This window comes from Oreochromis aureus, linkage group 22, assembly GCF_013358895.1.
Source record: "Oreochromis aureus strain Israel breed Guangdong linkage group 22, ZZ_aureus, whole genome shotgun sequence".
Lineage (NCBI taxonomy): Eukaryota > Metazoa > Chordata > Actinopteri > Cichliformes > Cichlidae > Oreochromis > Oreochromis aureus.
The window spans coordinates 2,839,023-2,866,321 of NC_052962.1; the positions used below are offsets into that span (position 1 = coordinate 2,839,023).

General features: G+C 38.5%; 1 protein-coding gene across 1 annotated transcript in view; it reads left to right on the forward strand.

The window, feature by feature from the left end:
- Positions 1-12,409, forward strand: part of nxph1 (neurexophilin 1) — an 81,417-nt gene extending 69,008 nt beyond the window's left edge. The window contains exon 2 of the mRNA XM_031733922.2: positions 11,435-12,409. Coding sequence (XP_031589782.1) covers positions 11,435-12,190 — 756 coding nt within the window. The 3' untranslated portion in view covers positions 12,191-12,409. The remainder of the gene's footprint in view (positions 1-11,434) is intronic.
- Positions 12,410-27,299: the final 14,890 nt, after the last annotated feature.

Genomic DNA, 27,299 nt, shown 5'->3' on the forward strand with positions numbered 1-27,299 from the left:
GGATGTTTTCAGCTTCCAGGAATTGTGTACAGATCCTTGCAATATGGGGCCGTGCGTTATCATGCTGCAACATGAGGTGATGGTCGTGGATGAATGGCACAACAATGGGCATCAGGATCTTGTCACGGTACCTCTGTGCATTCAAAATGCCATCACTAAAATGCACCTGAGTTTGTTGTCCATAACATACGCCTGCCCATACCAGATCCCCACCGCCACCATGTGCCACTCAATCCACAACATTGACATCAGCAAACCGCTCACCCACATGACGCCACACACGCTGTCTACCATCTGCCCTAAACAGTGAAACGCGGGACTCATCTGTGAACAGAACGCCTCTCCAACGTGCCAAACGCCACCGAATGTGAGTGTTTGCCCACTCAAGTCGGTTACGACGACGAACTGCAGTCAGGTCCAGACCCCGATGAGGACGACTAGCATGCAGATGAGCTTCCCTGAGATGGTTTCTGACAGTTTGTGCAGAAATTCCTTGGTTATGCAAACCGATTGTTGCTACAGCTGTCCGGGTGGCTGGTCTCAGGCGATCCTGGAGGTGAACATGCTGGATGTGAAGGTCCTGGGCTGGTGTGGTTACACGTGGTCTGCGGTTGTGAGGCCAGTTGGATGTACTGCCAAATTCTCTGAAACGCCTTTAGAGACGGCTTATGCTAGAGAAATGAACATTCATTTCATGGGCAACAGCTCTGGTAGACATTCCTGCAGACAGCATGCTAATTGCACGCTCCCTCAAAGGTTGCGACATCGGTGGCATTGTGCTGTTTGATCAAACTGCACGTTTCAGAGTGGTGTTTTATTGTGGGCAGTCTAAGGCACACCTGTGCAATATTCATGCTGTCTAATCAGCCCCTTGATATGCCACACCTGTGAGGTGGGATGGATTATTTCGGCAAAGGAGAAGTGCTCACTAGCACACATGTAGACAGATTTGTGAACAATATTTGAGATTTGTGTATGTAGAAAATGTTTCAGATGTTTCAGTTCAGCTCATGAAAAATGGGAGCAAAAACAAAAGTGTTGCGTTTATATTTTTGTTCAGTGTATGTGCATTGAAGGACATATCCTGGTCAAAAATGACTCCAAGGTTCCTCACAGTGTTACTGGAGGCCAAGGTAATGCCATCCAGAGTAAGAATCTGCTTAGATACCATATTTCTAAGATTTTCAGGGCCGAGTACAATAACCTCAGTTTTATCTGAATTAAGAAGCAGAAAATTAAAATGCAGAAAATGCATTTTAACTAATTGGTGTGTATTATCTGGCTTCATGGATAGATAAAGTTGGGTGTCATCTGCATAGCAGTGAAAATGTATGCTATATCTTCTTATGATACTGCAATACTATATAATGCTGCAAATAGTAGACAGAAGGAATAAATCACAAACTGAAGAAATATGATAAGTTGTATAAAACAGGAGAAATATATACAAAAATAAGACAAAGGCACACATTACAGAACAATTTGCAAAGTGCTTGGAAGTAGTGTACAGAAAGTGGGTCAGTGGGTCAAACAGGTTGTGGGCGGGGTGCCTGGAGTCACCTGTGATGGCCCTGGTCTTCCCCTCTACACAGCCTTCCTGTTGTCAGCAGTGGCCTCTGTGTACCAGACACTTCTACTGAGGAGCAGTAGAAGGCTAGCAGCAGCTTATGTTCCATGTTATTCCTCCTCAGGATATGGAGGAAATGGAGCCGCTGTTGGGCGTTCTTTACCAGGGCGTTGGTGTTGTGGGTCCAGGTGAGATCAGTGGAGGTGAAACCTTTAGGTGGAGACAGATTCCACCGGTTCTCCATTTCTGATGAGAGGGGAGTGGTCCTGTTTCCACTTCCCTCTCCCCCAGCTGGTCGGCAGATGGCCGCCCCTCCCTGATGGCCATAGGTTTCTTCCTGTTAAAAGGGAGTTTTTCCTTTCCACTGTCACCAAAGTGCTTACTCATAGGGGTCATATGATTGTTGGATTTTTCTCTGTATGTATTTGTGGCAGAGGTGTGGTCTCTGGCCTGCTGCAGCGGAAGAGTGACGCAGTGAGTGTGCAGGTGGGGAGAACAGGTTTGCTGGACAGTCTAATTGATGGTGTGTCTGTTCTGTTTGGTAGTGGTAGGTGTGTGGCATGGAGTGAGGAGTGAGCAGTGTCTGTGTCCTGCATCAACCACGGCCGAAACCGCAGTTGTATTGCCACTAATAAACTGTTCCTCTCACTTTCAAGAGTGTGTGTGTATGTTACAGGGTCCCGCGTTATTGTAGGGTCTACCTTACAATATAAAGCACCTTGAGGAGACTGTTGTTGTGATTTGGCGCTGTTAAAATGGAATTGAATTGAATTGAACTGTCGGTGACTCCTGAAGTCCTTTTGTTTAAATACCTTCAGCTTCAGGATGTTTTCTGAGCACCAACGGGACAAATTCTCTACGTCCGCCCTGTACGCTTTTTCATCTCCATCACAGATGAGCCCAACCATTGTTGTGTCATCAGCATACTTGACGATGATGTTCATTTGGTGGATTGGTGTAAAGTCATAGGTGTACAGGGCATAGAATAGTGGACTGAGAATGCAGGAAGTCCTTGATCCAGGAGCAGGTGGCAGGGGGGAATGTGGAGGTGGTCACATTTGCTGGTAAGGATGTCTGGTATTATGGTGTTGGATGCTGAGCTAGTAGTCCACAAAGAGCATCCTTACATACCTCTTCCTGTTCTCTAAAAATGCATGCACCACATATCCACTGGACAAAACAAACAATAACAAATGTTTTGAGAAACATGAAGTTAGACACAGCAGCAACCTTAATACTAGCGCTTGCAGCATTGAAAAAACCCTGAAATTGCTGACTAAGCATAAACAAACTTTTATTTCTAGTAATCTGGACAAATTTATGAAACCCTCAAAAATGTGACTATAGTTGGGACCACGAAACAGAACTTTTTTGCACTTCCTCTCCTCTAGTCAATCCCCAAAACCCCATCTCCACAGAGACTGTGTATGCTTCCAGACCAAAAAAGGAAATCATATAAATTCACAAATAAAGAACAATATAGTATCCTCAACTGCACCAAGGTGTAATACAGGTAAATTTGGATTATTAAACATTAGGTCTCTGCCTTCTAAGTCCCTGTTGGTAAATTATTTCATGTTTCATTCATTTCATGATCAACATACTGATTTACTTTTCCTTACACAAACACCAGGCTGACTATGTTATACCAACTGTTAGAATCCTTGAAATCCAGGCTGGTTTTAGCTTATTAATGAACCATAAACCCAGAGAAAGTTTTAACTGATTTGAAAGACTATTTCTTAGCCTTGCCCACCTTACTTAAGAGATTGTTTCTGATTTCTCAGACTTTTGTAATCTGATTTTGGGCTCAGTTCAGATAAAATAATTATAGAAGGTGATTTTAACATTAGCATAGTGTCTACACATCATATAATCTATTAGACTCAACTGGCTTCTCTCAAAGTATAAAACAGCCCACCCACCACTTTGATCACACTCTGGATCTCATTCTGACATATGGCATAGAGACTGAACATTTAGCAATTTCTTCCTGAAAAGACACTTTTTTCTGATCATTTCGAGTCTGTGGCTCCTCTGAAAAAGAAATCCTCAAATCAGAAGGACTTGATTTCCTGATATAACCCCAAATGTGTAGGTTAAAGCAGTATATGGTATCTTATACTTATTATCTTATCCTATTCCATTGGGTTTTGGGGGGGGGGTTGCTACTGTAACTTTGCACTGCACACTTTCTGCTGTGACAAAACAAATTTCCCAAGTGTGGGACTAATAAAGGTTTATCTAATCTAATCTAATCTAATCTAATCTAATCTAATAACCCATAAACTGGAGAGGAAATAGTGTCTCACTAATTTAAAAGCTCTTCATTTAGCTGGGTGAAAGAATTTGTTACTCTTGAATTAGAGCCAGGCCTTCCTGTCCAACGTCAGTGTCAGACCTCTCAAATGTACTTCTGGAAGAATGGTCAAAATTTCCCATAAACACACTCCTAAACCTTGTGGAAAGCCTTCCAAAAAGAGTTGCTATAACTGCAAAGGATCTGCTGACATACAGTGGCTTGCAAAAGTATTCGCCCCCCTTGAACTTTCCCACATTTTTTCACATTACAGCCACAAACATGAATCAATTTTATTGGAATTCCACGTGAAAGACCACACCACACCATCCCCACTGTCAAATATGGTGGAGGCAGCATCATGCTCTGGGGGTGCTTCTCTTCAGCAGGGAGAGGGAAGCTGGTCAGAGTTGATGGGGAGATGGATGGAGCCAAATACAGGGCAATCTTGGAAGAAAACCTCTTGGAGTCTGCAAAAGACTTGAGACTGGGGCGGAGGTTCACCTTCCAGCAGGACAACCACCCTAAACATAAAGCCAGGGCAACAATGGAATGGTTTAAAACAAAACATATCCATGTGTTAGAATGGCCCAGTCAAAGTCCAGATCTAAATCCAATCCAGAATCTGTGGCAAGATCTGAAAACTGCTGTTCACAAACGCTGTCCATCTAATCTGACTGAGCTGGAGCTGTTCTGCAAAGAAGAATGGGCAAGGATTTCAGTCTGTAGATGTGCAAAGCTGGTAGAGACATACCCTAAAAGACTGGCAGCTGTAATTGCAGCAAAAGGTGGTTCTACAAAGTATTGACTCAGGGGGCTGAATAATTATGCACACCACACACTTTTGCAAGCCACTGTATTAAACCCTATGGGGTAAAAATGTTTGTAGCATCCAGTCGAACTGAGAAGGCCAGAACTGATGGTTGTTGAATGACTTTTATTACTCCTTGCCGTGTATCAGACAACGAACCAACATAAGAGCTAGACAAACAAATAAAACAATTACCATGCTATTCATGTAACACCATTTTAACAGCTCATTACATTGGTCTAACCGTTTTCTCTTAAACTATACAATACAACAGCTATATCAAGGCCAAATGCAAGTTCTATATGTCTTATGTTATTCGTGAGATGCTATTTACTAAGTTAGATCTGGAAACAATGCATGTCTTTTCATAGCTAGGACTTTTTGAGTCTCTTTTTATTCAAAGCTTTGCTTTTATGTTGATTATTTGCAATTTGGCATGATATGCAACAGTCTTCATCTTGTAAGCAGGCAGAAAAAACAAACAAACAGAGGAGGACGATCTCTTCATGTTTTTAAGTTTGCATTAACTATTAATTTTTGGGGGGTAAAAGTTAATTAATGACTACTATTAATTGTATATCTTATAAGAATTAAATGATGATCCTTGATTGCATGTCTGAATAAAAGAGGGGAAAATACTCAAAGGACTCAAGAAGTGCATATACTGGTTTTCAGTGTTTTGTGTCAATCTATTTAAAAGAATATTATCTATTTATCTATCTAATTATAAGAATATTACAGTTCTAGAACCTTTAGAAGCTGAAAAAGGTATTTAGAGGAACATATGACTGACTGATTCCAGCAATTTTGCAATAATTGCTACTGCCGTTAATTCAAGTTATCATTAGGGTTAAATTACAGCTCTGTCCAATACAAATCTTATATCCATACAACTAAACTACATTCACATTTACACTAAGATACAGTTCTGTAAAAGTATCTAAACTCTTCAGGATATTTTCTGGGCACTTATTTATTTTTATTGCTTACATATTTGTCAAGCTTACGTTTCAGATCATCAAACAAATTTGAAATTAGACAAAGACAAGTAAATAAAAACCTTTTAAATAATGATTTCACTTACTCAGTGGAAAAAAATTTCCAAACCTACCTGGCCCCATGTCAAAAGTAACTGTTCCCTAAACTTAAACATTGCTTATCCAACCCTTTGCAGCAAAAACTACAATCAACTGCTTGATGAAGAAGATGGTTGTAGATAATTAATCTTTTGCATTACTGTTGAGGAATTTTGGCTTATTCTTTGCAGAATTGCTTTAATTCAGCCACATTGTAGGATTTTATACAAACATTATTGGCATAGCCATAACTTTCTTTAATAGCAAGATGCTGAATATTATTTATTAATTACTTACTACTTCTTTTGTAGGGTCTTTACCTTACAGTATAAAGCACCATGAAGTGACTGTTGTTTTGATTTGGCACTAAATAAATAAAATAAAATTGTTATTGCGTTAAAGAGAGTTGAATTGAATTGAATACTATATCAACTTGTGAGATGTGTTTTTCAAAATGTTTGATTTTCAAAAAAGAATAAAAGTTCTTAAAAAAAAATGAACACAGACTTCCCGTGTAGAATTTGCATATTATTTCTGTCCCCATGGTTTCACTTTGGGTACTCTAGCGTTCTCCATGGTCCACATTTATGTTAGGGTAGCTGGATGAATCTTAATTTGCTATAGGTGTTATTGTGAGCATTAATAGCCCGTCTCTCTATGCTAGCCCTGTGATAGACTGGCAGTCTCTCTGGGGTGTACATCAGCTCCAATCCAATCCAATCCAACTTTATTTATATAGCACTTTTAAAAACAACAGAGTTGACCAAAGTGCTTTCCAATAATAAAACAGAGATAGCAGTTAAAAACCATACATTAAGCAGACAATGAAATAAATATAAATAACAATAAAATAAATATATAAATGAAAAAGAATATAAAAATAAATCAGTATATATATTAAATATTAAAACATGAGTAAAATAGACAATAAGATACAATGAATAAAATTAACAAAATAAAAAGATTAAGAGTGACAAACAGCTGACTAAAACTGACTACAAGCTGACTCTGGTACTACTCCTAAAAAGCCTTTGAAAAAAAAAAGTGTGTTTTTAAAAGTGATTTAAACATTTCGAGTGTTGGGGGATGGATGTAAGTGGACCCAAGTCAGATGGTGGGACACCAGGTCCACTCAGCCCAAACATAATGACCGCAGTCTTCTTTTCATTAAAATTTAAAAAATTCAGAGCCAGCCATGCTCTGATATCCTTAAGACATTCTAAAATAGGCCTGAGGGGATTAGGGTCATTGTGTTTCAGGGTAGATAAATTTGATAGTCATCCGCATAAAAATGAAATGAGACTTTATGCTTTTTAATAATATGGCCAAGGGGAAGTAGATAAATACTAAAAAGAAGGGGCCCAAGGATGGATCCTTGAGGTACACCACATGGGAGGGGGGCGGAAGATCAATAAAATTTACCAAGTGAGACAGAGAAACTTCTGTCAGACAGGTATGACTTGAACCACTCCAAGGCAGTGCCTCTGGCGAGAAATTAAAATGTTGTGATCTACTGTATCAAAAGCTGCTGTGAGATCCACAAGCACAAGTACGACAGAATTCCCAGTCAGCAGTTAGTAAGATATCATTAAAAAAGCTGTCAGCTGTCACTAGGGCTAGGTTTAAAAAATCAATTTCCCAATTTTAGTTTGAATAATGTGATATCAATTCATTAAATCCTGAATCGATTTTTAAATAAAAATGTATTTTGGTAGAAACGCCAGAATTTCAGGTTAACCCTCTGGGGTCGACGGACGTGCTGGCGCGCCAAAATCACATGACCAATTTAAGACGACACAGCTACAAGATGCAGCGACTCAGAGTCTCCATTTCAACTTGCGTCGAAAGTGCGAACTTTAAACTATATACCACTTTTTGAATTGTGTCGATGGGCCACGTAAAACCAGAGTTATGATAAAAAATACACTCAATGTTTTTTTCTGAACAAAACAGTGGTGTTTACAGCGGGAAGAACGGGAAGCACGGTAAAAACGAGGTTTTCTACGGACAGCGCTAGCAAACACTCTCCACTTGCAAGTGAAAAAAGAAAAAGAAAAAACACCCCTTCCCTATTGGTGTTAAAGTTTACCATGTTGGCCAATCAAAAAAATGATATGGCAACATGTGGCACTTGGTTGTTTAGGGAGAAGGGGAATTTTTAGGAGTGACACCCGCAATGGAAAGCGGGCAAGCGAAAGAAAGAGAGAGAGCAAGTTTTCATATGTGAGACATTAGTGACGTTTAGTGTGTTTGGAGGCCATAGTTAGTGTGTTGTGTAGTTATTGTTTTGTATTGTGTGTCAGTTATACTGCTGAATGTCACATTTGCTCCAAAAAAACCACCAAAGGCAAATTCTAGTGTAAACGCTCTTCCCACATGGAAAACAGGACTGATACACCTCCTGCTGTCAGACCTGAAGGGTTTAGGCCTGTGGTGTTCTCCTCTGTCTTATACTGAACACAAACTACTTTCTTGGACTGGCACAAATAATTTGCGTGCCTTCTTATTTTATGCAGAACACCTGATTGTTCTGTAATGCTGGGCTTACACTGTGCGATTTTTGGCTCATTTTGAGCCGATTTTTTAGTCGTGCGACCGTTTTGGTGATCGGCCCAAGTTTCGCCTTCATCGCGTGTCGGGCATCGTGTAGTATACGTGGGGTAACGAGAAGCAATTAACACCTCATGACCAGCTCCCAATCATCAGTCGCTTGGTTGTAAGAAAATCAAACCTGTTTGAAATCCTGTCGGCCGTCATGAGGGTGTCACCGCAGCGTCTCACACTGCGCACGCGCAAACACAGAAATGAAGGTGAAAAGACGGAGCAGCACGGAAGTGCAGCATTTGATCTGGACACAAGCACAACTTGTAGAACTTTGGCAAGCTCATCTGAACCCTTTTGACGTGGCCTCAGAAAATTATCACAACCACAACAACCGTGAAAATAGTTGGATTTACATTGCTGCTCAATCACAGCTGCCTGATCAATGTTTTTCATTAGGAATTTAGTAAAGTTGATGGTGGTGGTGTGCGTGTCTGTGTCAGTGAAAGACAGAGAGGGAGAGCGAGCGACAGATTTTGTGTTATAAGCTTCATGTTATGGACGCACAGTGTGAGCACTCAGGTTGCATCAGAACTTCGGGCCGTATAGTGTGAGACCCTGCATCGTGACCTATGAACTTCTAACTCCTGCGAGTCAATCGTGCAGTTTGAGCAGAAGCTGAATAACATGACTGAAAATATTGCACAGTGTATGCCCAGCTTAAAAACATTTAAATGGTTATATAAAAAACGCCTGAGGCCTTGGCTGCATTTTTAGGTGAATAGTACCATATAACTTTGTTGTTTGCAAAACATGTGCAGAATTTTTAGAAATGTACAATTTCTATTTGCATTTCAAGTTATGAAAATGATTCGTTAAACATGTTTGTGGGTTTTACAGTAAAAAATATAACTTTTTTCTACTCGGATATTAAATTTTTTGTCTGAATTTAGATCAATTGTGCTAATATAGTATGCCAAAATGAAAAAACAACACAAATTTCAGATATTTGAAGTTGTGCTGAAAATAATGATACCAAACAAGGCAAAATAAACAGTTTTTAAAGGTGAAATATAGAGGTAAAATCAAAAGTAGTCAAAAACGGCCAATTATACCTTGGACCCCAGAGGGTTAAAGCTGAAAAAACTGTTTCAACAACTGCCAGACAGCTAAAACAGCAAATGATTAAAGAGCAGGTAAGCAGATTCCACACAAAGATGTAAACACAAAGCGCAGATCTCCCCGTTCGCCAACAGCATCTATGCAAAAGCTGACATCTCACAGATTCTGAAGCTGCAGGTTTCATCACTCTCCGACCAAAATTCATTGAACAAGCATAAATAAAATCTGTTTTCTGCATTATTTGTTTGCTTATTACGCACCAGTCTACTGTTGTGTACAGTGTAATTTAAATTTTTACAAAGTATGCCAAATTACAAAAGCTATGTCTCTAATAAAACCTTTCTTCAGTTTTTTATCTACTGCAGGGTTCTAATGCAAAATCGAATCGAATCAAATCGGGACCTTGTGAATCAGAATCGAATCAGTTATAGGAATTAGTGACGATACCCAGGCCTAGCTGTCACCCTGTCCAGTCTTCTTGTGCCCTTAATTGAATATGTGGTCAAGAAAATGGATGGATGGAATAAAAGTTTCTTCCAATTGAAAAAAAGTGTCAATTTATTCATAAGCACACTTACATAGACAAGTAGGTTTTAGTATGAGAGCTCATTTTAAAGCAGAAGGGTTGAACAGTACATGGATGGACAGTACAGGACATCTTTACCGTGCAGATGCATTCTCATTTTAACAGTATGTGTAAAACCTAGATGGTTTTGTGTGATGAGACAGGCTGTGAAGCAGGGCCTAGTGACAGGTAGTGAAAACTGATTTTCTACTTACTGATCTTTGGGCCAACACACAAAATGCAGAATCAAAAGAAATCTGAAGCAGAGGAAAACACACAGAGCCACAAGGTCCATAACTAAGTAATTCATTGATCCAGCAAAAAATGACCTCAGCCACTCCCTTAATTAATGACTGCCTGACAGACCATCAGGAAGAGGTCGTTGATTATTGCTGGTGTTTTCGGCCATTGGCGGGAGCCCATGATGAGTCCCACCCATGAATAAAGACACAAACAAACAAGAATACATTTTATCATATTGTGCTCACTTATGAAAACTGTTGACTTCATTATTATCAGCACAGAGAAATGGTTTGTATAGGTATTTCACTTGTTAGATTAAACTTTAATTCAGCTTGAAGGTTGGAGGAGCTGTGCAGCAATGTTTAAAAACCATGTTCAGACTTCATTTTGGTTTGTCTTACTTAATGAGACACAAATATCTAGCATTCTTACTGTATCTATAGGCTGTTGTGTCATGGGTGTAGAAAATGAAATGTGTAGCTTACTTTTAGGTTAGACAATTTAGGGTTTCTTTGTTTGTTTCTTTGTTTTTTAATGGCGCCAAGTTGTAAAATGTTGCCACAAGAAACATAATTTTACGCATTTTTAACAAACGGGAGCATACAAAGTATTTGGCAGTAGGACACGATCCTTGTGGTGAACTTTTTACACAGGGTTTTTGGGGTTTGAAATCTATAGAGACACAGCATTTAGAGAAACTGCATCTCAGCTGTTCTGATACTCCAGACACATAAGGGATCAATAAAGGTTTTCGGTTGGGCAGCAGTTGTCTCCTGGATCGCTTGGAGCACCCTTAGGTCTCTTACCAGTTCTGACAAATGTCCAGCTGGGATAACCACATTTACTCATAGCCTTTTTCATATGATGTTCTTCTGCTTCCCTGGTCGGTGTTGTAGAAGATCCTCTGGGTGTTGTGTTATGATGCGTATGGACTCTCTGGATGGTGTGTGTCAAAGTAACATCCACATTAATACCAGGGTCCAAGGTTTCAATACAAAACATTAAATTTTAATATTTTCTTCTCGTTTTCAATTTTCAAACTTTTAATGTTGTGACTAACTGGTGTAGATATGCACCTGGTGACAGCAAGGAATGTTTTCTCATTTGCAATTTGCTCATTTCATAGATATCTAGATCCTAAAGTAGCATTAAGCCCCCTCATATTGATGTAAACTCTAAGCTAATGGATGTTTTTTACTCTCTTCCCCAGGTTACAAGTGCTCATCCTTCAAAGACAGACATTGTCAAATCAGGAAATCTGAAATCCACGCTTAAGCATATATGGACACAAAGTAATAAGGAAATGTCCATCAGTAGGATGCTATCACAGACTCTACAAGGCAAGGAGAACAGCACAGCTTTGGATCTTCACTATGACACTCCAGAGCCCTATTTGGAGCAGGATCTTTGGGATTGGCTGAGAAATTACACGGACCTGCAGGACTCACGACCACGGGCTAAACGACGGCCTATGGTCAAGACAGGAAAGTTTAAGAAGATGTTTGGCTGGGGGGACTTCCATTCTAACATTAAGACAGTTAAACTTAACCTGCTAATCACTGGTAAGATTGTGGATCATGGAAATGGCACTTTCAGTGTCTACTTTCGCCACAACTCCACAGGGCAGGGCAATGTGTCTGTTAGCTTGGTCCCTCCAACAAAGATAGTTGAGTTTGATGTGGCAGCACAGCAGTCCGTCATTGATGCCAAGGACTCAAAGTCCTTCAACTGTCGCATAGAATATGAGAAGGTTGAGAAGGGTGCCAAGAACACACTCTGCAACTTTGACCCATCCAAGACATGTTACCAGGAGCAAACTCAGAGCCATGTCTCCTGGCTTTGCTCCAAACCATTCAAAGTCATCTGCATCTTCATTTCCTTCTACAGCACCGACTACAAACTGGTGCAGAAAGTGTGTCCAGACTACAACTACCACAGTGACACTCCCTACTTTCCCTCTGGCTGACATTTCCATACACTCACAAACTACATAGTGGTCGAGTGGAGAACAGACTAGGACTTTTATCCAGGCCAGAGACATTTGTATGTTAGCCCTTCTGTCCTTTAACATGTCCATACCAGAGTATCAGCTATGTTCAAATGATTCCCCTGTTCAATCTTCTGAAAGAGCAAAGAGCAACTTTCAGTTCTTACAAAATGTGCTATATATAAATTGTAAACTGCTTAAAAGTAACCTTGGATTACCAGTTAGAATTTTATCACTTAGTTATGATTTATTCCAGCTGAATTTTGTTGAAAGCAATGGCCTTTGGGTCATCTTGGGTTAGTACTAGTACGAATTATTCATTGTTGAACTCTACTCTTTCTTGTTGTTATTTTAACATCACACTTGTAGTCCAATTGAACGTTAATAACCTTGTTTTCTTTTAGCATATTTCAATATACAGTGTATTAACTCTTGATAGTATATGGACTGTTTGCCCCTGCTGTACCAGTTTCACTCTGCGTTTTATTCTGAATAATGAAAAGAAAAACTTAGCTCCTTGTTTAAAAAGAATAAAAACTATCCTTGAATTGTTATTAGAACAAGAGCCTGAGGATGACAACAAAGATTCAAATGTGAGTGTGGTGCTGTTAGAAATGTGAGGTAGTTTTAATGGGTGAGGTGGAAACAGGCTGGCTTCTTCTACAGTCAGTCAAGAAAACCTGTTAATAACAGACTTTCAGATAGTGTAAGATGATCAGTTCTTAGTCATCATTAGAGTGGTTTTTGAAATAACGAACCTAACCAGCTACTGAGTAGATGGTTAGATGACTGGCCTTTTCTGAAATGACAAAATTTCGGATTAACTGACTGATCAGTGGGTTCTTGGGGATAAGACTTGTTCATTGTCAATTAATATAGCAAATGTAATGTATTGAATTCTATATATTAGAGCTTAATTTGTATGAATGGTTTGTATTGTACATAGTTTATCCAAATTATGCTGCTTCTGTATATGCCCCATGAGCTGTGTTTTTGACCACCTCTGCTAAGTCCTCTTGAAAGTCCATTTATGCTTGTTCTTGGTTCCTCTAACACAGAAAATGATGTTGCCGCCCTAGGTGTGAATTTCATGAAAACAGAAATCATGTACAGAAGATTTAGAACTGACTGAATATAATAAAAGTATTGACTTAAATTTTCTTTACTGGGTTGGGGGAAGGATGGAGGATGGAGATGGATTAAAAAAATCAGAAATTTTATCAATTGAATTCTGGTATGTGTGAGTTAATTAAATCAGTAATGATATGTTGAAGGTTTGCGACAAATCATCATACCCATCTTTGTAGGACAAAGGGCTACAATGGCAAGGGAAATTTTATTATAATAAACTGAACTGCAAAAAGTATAGGAAAAGACTCAGCTTTCATTCAAAATTGAACCTTTCATAACATTAAGCAGATGTTAATGTTTCTCCATTATCTTGGATATCTGTGTGATGAGTCGTACCCCATCTAACACAAGATTTGTTGCCTAAAACATGAGCAACAAATAGAGGCACAAAAATGGTAATTTTAAATAAATTGGTGGTATCTCATAAATACATATGTGTGTGCTTATTGAGGTTTGGTCACACATATATTAAACATCTCTAGAATAACTAATAGGACTGTATCATGGCTGCTGTGTGGTTCCCAAACGCAGGACTCTGGAGATCAGGTGCAACTCTGAAGGCCGACCGGGAGTCCATTGACGCAAAAAGGAAACCTGTGAAGATGAGGGAACAGGTTCACAGGTTTGTGATCACTTGGTAGGCGGCCAGCGATGGCAACAGTAATGCTTCAGTCTTAAATATGATCAACCTATCTCTAATAATCGGCTATGTACCACAGGCCTTGAAGCTTGCTGTAGTTAAACCTTTACTTAAAAAGCCATCTCTAGACCCAGCTGTCTTAGCTAATTATAGGCCAATCTCCAACCTTCCTTTCATATCAAAAATCCTTGAAAGAGTAGTTGTCAAACAGCTAACAGATCATCTGCAGAGGAATGGCTTATTTGAAGAGTTTCAGTCAGGTTTCAGAGCTCATCACAGCACAGAAACAGCTTTAGTGAAGGTTACAAATGATCTTCTTATGGCCTCTGACAGTGGACTCATCTCTGTGCTTGTCCTGCTAGACCTCAGTGCAGCGTTCGATACTGTTGACCATAATATCCTATTAGAGCGATTAGAACATGCTGTAGGTGTTACAGGTACTGCACTGCAGTGGTTTGTATCATATCTATCTAATAGACTCCAATTTGTTCAAGTAAATGGAGAGTCCTCTTCACCCACTGAGGTTAATTATGGTGTTCCACAGGGTTCAGTGCTAGGACCAATTCTATTTACATTATACATGCTTATACATATCAGTCTGCCCCAGGGCAGCTGTGGCTACAACTGTAGCTTGCCTCCACGAGTGTGTGAATGTGTGTGTGAATGGGTGGATGACTGGGTATGTAAAGCGCTTTGGGGTCCTTAGGCGGGGCTAGTAAAAGCGCTATACAAATACAGGCCATTTACCATTCCCTTAGGCAGCATCATTAGAAGACATAGCATACATTTTCACTGCTATGCAGATGACACGCAGCTCTATCTGTCCATGAAGCCAGGTAACACACACCAATCAGTTAAATTGCAGGAATGTCTTAAAAACATAAAGACGTGGATGGCCGCTAACTTTCTGCTTCTTAATTCAGATAAAACTGAAGTTATTGTACTCGGCCCTGAAAATCTTAGAAATGTGGTATCTGTTGGGTCTGCGCTTCCACGGGCCCCAGTGGTTTAGAAACTTATTCCTGTTAACGAAGCCAGGAAGCAAGACAATCAGCGATCGATCGATTTTACTTGCGCAAGGGAAGCCCCGGTCGGTGTCTCAGAAAAGCACTCTGAATCCAACCACCGACGACTTCGACCCCGGCCTCCGCTTGCTGCCTTTTATTGAAAACAGTTACATTACGCACAAGCACCACCCATTGTAAACCCCACCTATGGTTCTAAAAGATAAGGTACCATGTGTGTATGTGTGTGCACGTGTAAGCACGTGTGTGTATGTGTGTGTGTATGCATGTGGGAGTGTGTGTGTGTGTGCGAGCATCTGTACGTGTGTGTGTGTGTGTAGGTGCACGTGAGTGTGTGTGTGTAGGTGCACGTGAGTGTGTGTGTGTTTGAGTTTAGGGGTGCGTTTGTGTGACCTCCTGCCCACAAAAGGATCATCTCCCCCACCCTGTATATGGCTTAACCCCTCTATAGGTTTCACCATGCACAAACACAGGTGAGGTCAAAAATGGCAGGAATTAAAACATCCTCACTAAATAAGAAACAGAACCGTCACATAGGATGTCCCCTATAATAAAACACTACAGCCTCCCCCACCAACAGGCTGGGGAGGTCAACAGAAACAAAAGAATGTCTTTAATCATGCTGTTTGAACTAAGACTTACAAATTCAAGTAACACAATGACAACATTTAACAATTTGACTCCAACAGTATTTAACCAGATTCTTACTCTGGATGGCATTACCTTGGCCTCCAGTAATGCTGTGAGGAACCTTGGAGTCATTTTTGACCAGGACATGTCCTTTAACGCACATATTAAACAAATATGTAAGACTGCTTTCTTCCATTTGCGCAACATCTCTAAAATTAGAAATATCCTGTCTCAGAGTGACGCTGAAAAACTAGTTCATGCATTTATTACTTCCAGGCTGGACTACTGTAGTTCATTATTATCAGGATGTCCTAAAAACTCACTGAAAAGCCTTCAGTTAATCCAAAATGCTGCAGCAAGAGTCCTGACAGGGATTAGAAAGAGAGAGCAGATTTCTCCTGTTTTGGCTTCTCTTCATTGGCTTCCTGTTAAATCCAGAATTCAAAATCCTGCTCCTCACATACAAGGTCTTAAATAATCAGGCCCCATCTTATCTTAATGACCTTGTAGTACCATATCACCCTATTAGAGCACTTCGCTCTCACACTGCAGGCCTACTTGTTGTTCCTAGAGTATTTAAAAGTAGAATGGGAGGCAGAGCCTTCAGTTTTCAGGCCCCTCTTCTGTGGAACCAGCTTCCAGTTTGGATTCAGGAGACAGACACTATCTCTACTTTCAAGATTAGGCTTCAAACTTTCCTTTTTGCTAAAGCATATAGTTAGGGCTGGACCAGGTGACCCTGAATCCTCCCTTAGTTATGCTGCAATAGGCGTAGGCTGCCGGGGATTCCCATGATGCATTGAGTTTTCCTTTCCAGTCACCTTTCTCACTCACTATGTGTTAATAGACCTCTCTGCATCGAATCATATCTGTTATTAATCTCTGTCTCTCTTCCACAGCATGTCTTTATCCTGTTTTCCTTCTCTCACCCCAACCGGTCGCAGCAGATGGCCCCGCCCCTCCCTGAGCCTGGTTCTGCTGGAAGTTTCTTCCTGTTAAAAGGGAGTTTTTCCTTCCCACTGTCACCAAAGTGCTTTTCTCTGTATCTATAATTGTAGGATGTGTTATAATCAGCCATCTCAGTCTCAGTCTCTACAGATTTTGTGGCACAGCACAGTTTTTTTCCCCCCCAGACTTAGAAAGAGCAGGACACAACTAGAGATGGACCGATCCGATATTACGTATCGGTATCGGTCCGATACTGACGTAAATTACTGGATCGGATATCGGAGAGAAATAAAAAATGTAATCCGATCCATTAAATATCAAAAAAGCACCTCACAAAACTTGCGACACGGCGTAACTCGGCTCATAACCGTAGCACGTTGGAGCAGTGCGCTCACGTGATAGAGCGGCTGTGTGTATTTGGAGCCTCGCTAGCAAACGAGCATTTCATCTCCGAGGAAGTTATCCCAGAGAGAAGTAAAGCAAGTGTGTAAGTTCATCTCTGAATGTTTGTAAAGCATTCCCGCGTTAAGCTTAACGACTGCCTCTCTCTCTCTCTCTCCCTCTCCTGCTGCTACTTCAATCATGAAACTGATCAATGATCAGCTGATCGGCTTTTCTGTCGCGAGTCCGTCTCTCTTCTTTGTTTTTGGCCCACTTTGCACCAGAAAGAGGAAACCAGCGGCTGAACAACAGCAGCACGTTTAACCTTGATAAGCTGGTGTTAGAATTTATTTAATATTACTTTCTACACCAGGATCCTTTTCTACGTAGCTGACGGCTGGTAACTGTGCAGGGGCGGATCTAGCAAAGTTTAGCCAGGGGGGCCGATAGGGCATGAACAGGGAAAAGGGGGCACAAAGACATACTTTTCTTTCTTATTCTCATTTAAAATGTCTAGCTTTTAATAAATAATTATCTGAATCTTACACCCAAAGTTTTAATCTGATGTAAAATGTATAGAAGTCCATTACTGTATATAGTAACTGTTAAGTCTAATATACCCTAGTAAGCTATAGTACTTTTTCCTTTGGGAAGGTACCATCTGTGCAGTCTGCAATTCTGTTGAAGAAAGATGTTGAATCTATTTAATTATTCTTGAAAAATAATTTATTTCTGTGCATTTTTTTTCACCCTGCATCAAATTAAAGTTGATTACGTTGATTAAGCATCATGAGGTGGAGGGTGGGGGGTGGTTCCCTATTTTTTTTTTGCTGGGAGTTTGCAACCCTATTAGTTAGGTTGCTTAATATTTCTGCTAAGTACTCTTTAAAATACCAGAACAGGGAGGATGGAGTAGGTTTAAGTTTATTAGATTGATCAGTGTTGCTGAACTATGAAATATTTTGGGTGCGGTATATTTTTTACATACAGATATAACAGAATAGCTTTAGTGTTGTTGTTTATTTAAACTTGAGTATGAACTTATACAAAATGCAGCAAGATATTAAAAAAAAAAACAGTTTTATTGATTAAAAAACACACTATATGGGATTCATATCGGTATCGGCAGATATCCAAATTTATGATATCGGTATCGGTATCGGACATCAAAAAGTGGTATCGTGCCATCTCTAGACACAACAAGTCCTTCTCACTCAGCATTGGTTCTTGGTTGGTGTAGAGCGATGGAGAGAGCCTACCTTTCTCTGGCCTGTGTAGCTGGGACAGCTGATGTATCCGGGGGGGACAGCCACAGAGACAGGGCACAGAGAGTGTAGACAGACAAAGCGAAACGGATAGGGAAACAGATATAGACCAAAAATTATAACTAAATATTACAAAACCTAGATTAAGTTGAAAATAAACGACAACAAATACAAAATAATTAAAGGAAACCTACAACAATGTTAATATAAAAACGAAGCTAAACAAAACACACATGATTCTAAAAACTATGAAGAATCACAAAACCCTACAGAAATGCAAAGTCCTGGTTCCAAGACCAGGGGACCCTAACAGACTTTACATTATTGACATGTATATGATATATATCTGTTATAATAGAGTTAGGTGGTGGATATAGATCCAAAAACAGAAATTAGATTATACCAAATGACAGGTTGTACTGACAGTTTTCTAGAATGTGTGACAAATGTGTCACAATCAGTGAATGCAGTTATGAATTTGACATTAAAATGGAAACTGCAGAGACTGTTATTACACTTTACAATGACACTCTGCAATAAGACAGTTTTTATGTATAATAATACAATGAAGTAGTTAACGGTAATAGTCTTTAGTAGCAATTAATTTTCTTTATCGGTTTACTAATATTTTTTTAAGCAGTATACAAAATTCTGTTTTTCCTGAGGCTAACGAAATGACTGATTAAGCACTTAGTGTGCACTGTGCTAAATTAAACAGCTTTGGATTTTCACATTTGTGCAGTGTACAAACAGTGCATGTGTAAATAGTCTGTCTCAACATTTCCTTCACACTAACAGGGACAACATAAGAACACATAAGCAGTGTGCCTGACTATAATTAATCTAGTGCCATGTGTGATCAAGCAGATTTGAATGATCAGACATGGCAGAAATTTGGACACACAGAGGCAAGCTTGTAATTCAGTCCCCGGGAGATGTGGAGACTGGGATGCAAGACTGATAGCGTCTGTTGTGGGACTTCACAGTGGCACCTGCTATCAAATCCTCCAACTCGGCAGTTAGGATCAGTACTCAGCTTTAAACAGATTAGAGCCTCTAGGGAAGGGAAATCCATTGCCTTTTGCTGGCTCACAATTTATCAGTAATTAAAGTGGATGCCAGGTTTGTGTTTTCATTGGAGGTCTGTGGGGTACTTTTATAGCTGTCCTCATTAAGAAGCTGCCTCCCAAAACTTTACCCTCAATCCTCAGTTTTAACAAGCAAGGGAGGGTATATACCAAATACCATCAGTGTAGAAGCAAATATATAACAAAACAGAACTTCTTAATTCCAACTGACACTAAACACTGATCACTTTTTTTAATAAAGTGCAATTGCTTAAGGAAAATTGAAAAAAAAAACCTGTATAAGCTGTTTTATACAATTGTTTTAATTGTTCTCAAAATTAACAGGCATTATAACGATATGAAGATATCATCAATTACTAAAGCTTTTTTTTTTTTTTTTTTAAATAAAAACCCACCTAATGGCCTGATCTCTAGACCCTGACATACAAATGCACTTAATGTAATCCTCATAAGTCACTTTTATATCTCACAAGTTTACTTCAGCTGTGTCATGCAACACCTTGTTTTTCTTTTAAATTATTTAAAAGAATTATTAGCTGTGATTCCATTTTTGTTGTTAGGTTGTTACGTTCTTCAGTGTCTGTGGTACTATGCTACTGTTACTTTAAAGTAAATATACAGGTACTTATATACAGATTCAAAGCTCTTTTTATCATAATCTTCGTTCAACTATAACTGACTATACACTGGGGCAATTTAAGACACTATCTTGCTCACTGACATTTGACCTTTCCATAAACAGGCAGGCCATGATAATTCCTGAGCCCCAGCTATACTTTGAGAGCCATTTTCTACTCAGTGTGCCTTTGCATTTGATATGTTGTTTGCCGTAAAATATTTGTTAGTTGTTTTAAATTCTTTTACTACATTTCAGGTTATATATAATTTATTTTGAGCCATGGTAAAAAGGCCATTTCCCCGTGGGGATTAGTTACGTTTCCTGATTTTATTTTCATTAATTCTGACTATTAATAAAGCACATAAGCACATCTCATACCAGCTCCAAAGCATGAATTACAGTATATACAACCACAGTCTATGTACACAGAGCATTAGTTTACCTGAATTACAAGAAGAAAAATTTTCAGAGCTTACAAATCTCTGAATCTCTGGATTTGTATTGTTGAAGACGATATAATCATTACCCTCTTACAGTTTCATAGCCGAGAACTCGCCATGGTCTAATGGCAAAGAATGGGACTGTAGATGGTGTTGTTGGCACTGTTTATACATACACTGTAGATCTTGTCAGATGCTTTATTTTAAAATAAGAAATCCTGTTGTTGCAACAAAAGAAAGCAAATTCCTATGTCTGATCATTTTTATTATACTGACATTTGGTAACTACAGTTTAATGATGACTTGAAAAGGCAGCCATGCAACATACACTTTTAGTACACAGAACAGTGTCATTTGCTTGCTTGTTTTGCTATTTATTTGATCAACATCTAAATTCTGTCTATTGGTTACATTTATTTGTCTTGGTTTGTTTTATTTGTCTGGATTGTCAGAGCCATCTCTTCTCTCCAGTGTCAGCATTTTAAACTAGAGGACCAAGCACTTCACTTTTGATTAGTTAAGAAATGGACTCTGTAGTAAGAGGTCACCATTTTTAGTCTACTTAACAGTGTATTCGTTTTTTTAAATTACTTTTTTACTTGCCTCACAAGATAGAATGTTCAGTTAGTATAGTTTTGTTCTAGTCAATTTAGGAATAAATTCAAACAATGCTTCTAAAGATGACTTCCCCTTGTTAGAATCAGAATCAGAATGCGTTAATAATCCCCAAGGAAATTATGTGGTTACAGTTGCTCCAAGACAATAAGAACAGTAACAGATCGAACTAAATTAAATGATTCAATATATTACAAAGTATAAAAATAGCTCTAATATATACAAAAACGTATTTATAAATATCTACAATATTACAGAGATTAAATATATATGATTGACAAGAAATTCCAGTGATGTAAGGTTTCCAGCAGCAATAACGAATATAATGCAGTTACTCTATTGAAGTCAACCACCTAAATGATTAAATTACATAAAAAGAATTCAAACAAAAGAACTGTGTGTAAGGCACAGCAAACAACAAATAAAACTGTTTTTGTGTTTTCCAGTTGTGATAGTCTAAGAGTGAGACTGTCAAAATCTGTCTTGGACTTTGGTTGATTCATAAACTTGGATATACTCTGCTATCCACGTTACTGAGGTGTAGCCTTAGTTACCAACTGCTCAGCTCTGCCCTTGTGTCCATATCTAATGACAAAAAAAGAAAGAAAAGAAAAAAATGGTTACATCCAAAATTCCAAACTTGAGGCTTCACAGTGGCACTCGCACGTTTACATTCCCTGGGGACCTTTTTTTTCTAAATACAAGATATGGTGCCAATCTTTTTATTAGTTGTTGCAATAGTAGTGTACCAATTAATAGCTTTTACTCACTGTACCCCACAAGGCAAAAAGAAAATTCCATAATTTATTGCAAAATACAATATGTTTGACAGAAGCTTAATGTATGGATGTATTTTATACAAATGTGGTACATCAAACACAACAAAGCGTTGCAGTTCTGATTGTGTTAAGCCTTTGTGATTATAATCCAGACAAGGTAAAAAAAAAAATATATAAGGTTGATGTATTATAATAATATGAATGCTAAAATGCATTGTTTTGAACTACGCAGGTAGGTTGACTCTGCTATTCTATACAATATTACTTAGTTTTGTAATATGCCTATTTGTTTGCCTGATCTTTAAAACCAACAACTTTTACTTTTTTGGCTTTGTATGGATAATTCATCATTTAGTAATCACAATTACAAAAAAATAAAATTACTGATCTTTGCGCTAAAACATCCTAACCCCCTCCATCTCAGTTTATTAATACATAACTTTATTTCATGTCAGTGTTTTTTTAAAACAGGTTGGGTCCTTTTCAGCTGTATGAAAAATGCTGGTAATAACTGCAGATCTGATATAAAGCCTGGTATTGTGTCATGTTCATGACAAGAGGTCTTCCCTTGAGAAGACACACGTTTCTGTGAAATAGGGGATTCAGAACAATGAATTTGGGTTCCTGCCCACATTAAGCCATCTTTGCCAATCCCATCCTGACCTAAACTGTGCTTTTCCCTGAAGAGAATTTCTGCTTTAATCAAAAGCGGAATGGAAAAGGACCTTGCGTGCCTCTGGGATATTTTTCCATTAACCATTTTGACACATGACTGACTGTAGGGGATTATTGGTTTTTGAAGAACTATTAACAGATGTACATTTGCATTTTAATACAGTTCTCCTCAACTTACTAATGCAGTTTGCTTCTCATCTTCTTTGCCACCTCATTCCTGGTGCAATTCAGACTAACAGCAAAAAACCCTCCAGCTTTAATCATTTTAATTGCCATAAAATATTACTTTTCATTAATCACTTTGAATCTTCATTCTTTAAAAACAGCCCTGATAATTCCTCTCCAAACTGTTGATTTTTGCTTCCCGTAAGGTTTTGGTAAAGAAGACAGTAATGGAATTCTACATGACAAGAAAACCTTTATCTTAAGCCGGAAACAGTGATTACTGTGATGAAATATTTGTTTACACTGTGTCTGGTTTTTAGAGAAATTCTGTAACAGGGATACTCTAAATGTGAGATTAATTTATAAACTCTTCTTCTGAGAATCAATTAAAGTTATACAATGTAAAAATAAACCTGAAATAACCAATATAATTACATACATTTTAGAAATAAATCGCTTGAATTCCCAATTTCGTTTTTTCATTCCTTGCTGGCCTTGCTGGACTGTGAAATGAAAAGGTTTCTGGAACCTGTTCGATAGATGCCCCTGAAATTATGTATGCCACAAATAAGTAAATAAATAAATACACACATTTATACATAAATACACAAATAAATAGATCATAAAATTAACATTCTCGCAGCTTTCAGCCTTCATGATAGAGACACAAACTGTACATCTGTTCCTGGTGGCCTGTACACATTCTTTCTTTAGCAGAACGCATAGAACACGTTACTCATTGAATATTACCAGAACTTTGACTGAACAAGAAGATGACACAAGTATTGCATGACATTTTTAAAGGGCAACAGTAAACTAAAAGTGTATTTTTATCAGTACTCTTTGGCATTTTGTAAATTGTTAGAAAGAGACATTTTATAAATAATTTCAGTTGAGAATCTGCAGAAGGGCAGCACAGTGATGTAGTGATGCATCAGCACCTCACAGCGAAAAGATTCTTGGTCTGAATCCAGTGGCTGACTGGGCCTTTCTGTTCATGTTGTCCTTGAGCCTCTCCATCCTGCGCTTTGCAGATGGGTTCTCTCCCCTGCCTGATAGTGCCACTGTCAAAGAGCACCATTTTGGGTGGTGCTCTATGAGGTAACAGTGTGGTCACAGCCCAAAATATTGCCTGAACATAGGCAAGGAAGGAATTGGCTGGTATGCTAGAGATGGGAGTAATAGATGAATCACACAGTGTTTGGTGTAGCCCCATAGTTCTTGTGGTAAACAAAGATGGGTCAGTATGGTTTTGTGTGGACTATGGAAAAGTAACTGATGTGTCACAGTTTGATGCTTACCTCATACCTTAGGCACTGGTTAGGCACTGCTAGTTTTTTCTGGACACTGTGTTTGACTAAGTGCTACTAGAAAATTCCCTTCTCTCCAGGGGAGGGGTGAGCAGTGTTGGGGGGTAATGGAATACATGTACCAGCATTATTTATTTAAAATACAAAATATGACTAACTGTTTTCCGTTACAGTTACTGTTTAAAAAGGTGATAATTAGAATCCAGTTAGGTTGTTGAAATAAATTACATTCCGGTCTTTTACTGTTTCATATGTTAGGCCAGGGGTCTGCAACCTTTAACACCCAAAGAGCCATTTGGACCCGGTTTCCACACAAAAGAAAACACTGGGAGCCGCAAATACTTTTTGACATCTAAAATGAAGATAACACTGTATATATTGTTTTTTACCTTTATGCTTTGTTTGAACAACTAAGGCATGTTGCTTATAAAATCCATGAAGTGTTACATTTTATTTATGTAATTAACACATTTTGAACTCTTAAAGAAATATAAAAAAAGGAAAGACACCCAGCTAAACTAAAATGATCCATGTAGCAAACAAAAACTGTCGTGAGCCGCCACGCTTATAACGCCTTTGGGCTTTTGGAGCCTTGACCTATTCAATTCAATTCAATTCAATTTTATTTATATAGCGCCAAATCACAACAAAAGTCGCCTCAAGGAGCTTCATAACTCAGCTAAAATTCACCTGACTTTTAAAAAATAATTGGAAAAAAAAAGCTCTATGCTGCTAAAAGATGAAAAATAGATATTTGCAAAATTCTGCCTAAATATGTATTTTACCAGGTTAATGTGTGTGGCGGGGCGTGGTCTGCAGCACCGCTGCAGGGGAGGCGGACGCACCTGAGCGGCACCCGCAATCACGCCTCGCCGCTGTAACGTCTGTATGCGTACAGCAACCGTGTGTGAAAAGTGGTCAATAAAGAGATGCTGAAAAGCATGTTCATGGAAACATCGCCGGGTCTGCCATGATATGTTTACAACGGGACTTCTGCTCCCGAACCTCTAAGCACAGTGTCTGCAAATCGGGGCTGTACGAATTCACTTTCATCTTTATGCAGGACTGTAAGCTGTCATCTGTGAGGCGTGAGCGGTGTTTGTTTTTAACATAGTTCACGGTGGAGAACAGCTGCTGACATTATGTGGATCTGAAGATCCATAATTGGCCTACCTGGGGTTGAAAGTCTCGATAAGTGCACGGCGTTTCTGCGGGTACACCGTCTTCCGCGAGTGTGACGCTTATTTTGAGCAATGAAAAAAATAATAGAATATAATTTTATTTTTATATTTATTTAGGGCCTATCACAATAATCTTCCAATTTAGAAGTACAAGTTAAAAAAAAAGAACTAACATAATCAAAATACACTTCAGCTAAATACTTCTAATTTATTTTCCCAAACCACGCAGAGCCGCACTATAAGGACTAAAGAGCCGCAGGTTGCCAACCCCTGTGTTAGGCTATTCCCTATCTATCCCCTCTGTAATTTTGGTAATTCCACGCATTGTCGGAAAATCAAACAAAACATGGAATAAGAGGCTCTAATGTAAGCATCCTGTTAATGTTGGTGGTGTCAGTTACACAATGGACCCGAAGCCAGCACAACAGAGCCAGCAGTGCACGGGCAGGAATGCATTTCTTACTTGGAAATCCCAACACCACTTCATATTTAAAGAAGAAAGGGATGGGCGAAATCTGACTGTTGAAAGCAAACTCTCTTTGCCAGCAACCAAGCTCCTCTCAGTGTCAAAAGACTCCACCTCCAACATAAAGAAGCATCTGGAAGTAAGTTCATTTTTAAAAACTAACATTAGCCTACTGCAACTACCTTGTTCAGTATCTTTGATGAACTATTGTGTGATGTATTGCTATTACTGAAGGCTACTCACCACGAGCTAACATTGTTAGGTGGCATTAGCTAAGGTTAGCTCATAGGCTGCAGACTGTTAGACTTGATGGATAGCATTGACATCCTGCTCGCTGCAAGTAATCATGTGCAGTTCTGAAAGCAGTTAGTGAACTAAACTCAGCTAACGCCAGCTAGCAATGTTAGCTCAGTAGCGAGTAGCCTTTAGTAACAGTAATATATCACAAAGCAAGAGTACATTCATGTAGTTGTAAAAAGCATGACAATATATTAAGTAATCCAAAGTATTCAGAATACAAGTCAAGTCAAGTGCACTGAAAAAAAAGTTCTTTCAATTTACTTGATTTTATTGTGTACATCGGTCCCACATAATATGAATAAGTATGACTGACTTAATTTTCCACTTTCCCTGAAGTAATTAATGCTTGTCAAATCAAAGTATTTTATTTACATCAGATTACTTTAAAAAATCATGTTTGATGTACTAATATTAATCTGTTACCATAATATCAATGTATTGCATAATGTCAATACATTTTAATGTTTAACATCAACTTATTTTTAATTGCCAGTGGTACGCAATGATATTGTGTAATGTAAACACATTGCAATTATGTCCCTGCAACACAAATTATGGCTTTAAATCCTACTTGATTTTTTCAATTGAAATATTAAGTGATCATTATTGACAAAAAAGGCAAAGACTGTGAGTGCTACTGAACAATTCACCTTTATTAAACTGTAACAGCAGTGAAAGCAGCAAGCTTTGAACAAGTCCAAAATCACATCCATATAAACTTGTTAACACATTTTTAAAGATAGCCTGCAGAAATAACTAAAAGAAAAATTTAAAACATTTGCAAATATTTCACAAAAAACTGACCTTAGCAGCAAATAAAACAAAGTGCTTATAGATGATCCTGTCATCTCTTACATATAACATTTGTATCAATTACACAATTGAAAATTTAAACTAAATTAAGACTACCTGAAAAAAGCAACACGCTTTTATGAATAAACAGATTTACACAAATATAACTTGTGTATTATTTGACAACAGTTTCAGCTTCTGTACAAGTATTTACCTGTACAAGATTTCAACTAAGTTGAGCCTTAAATGACATTGTTACATAACTAATACCAAACACCTACATGAATCTTAATCTTCCTTTTAAACATATAAGCAGGATATTAAGGTTGACTCAGAACATATTGCTAAAAAACATCAGTAAAAATTTCTTACAACATGATACCAGAAAGAAAAATCTTCCTGCATTGCAGTCACATGAGGGGAAAGCAATAAAAAGATAAGCAGTATAACGTTACTGAACACAAAATGAAAAACTGCAAAGAATTGCAGAAGTGCAGTCTTTGACTTCTCAATTAAACAGATGTTTTTAAAAGCAAGAACTTTAGAGAGTTTAGCTCCATCCAGTTCCATGAAAACCTTCTGGAAAACGTCAAAGGTGTAGCGGAGGTCAGCAGGGTAGGCAAGGTTTAATGCATACA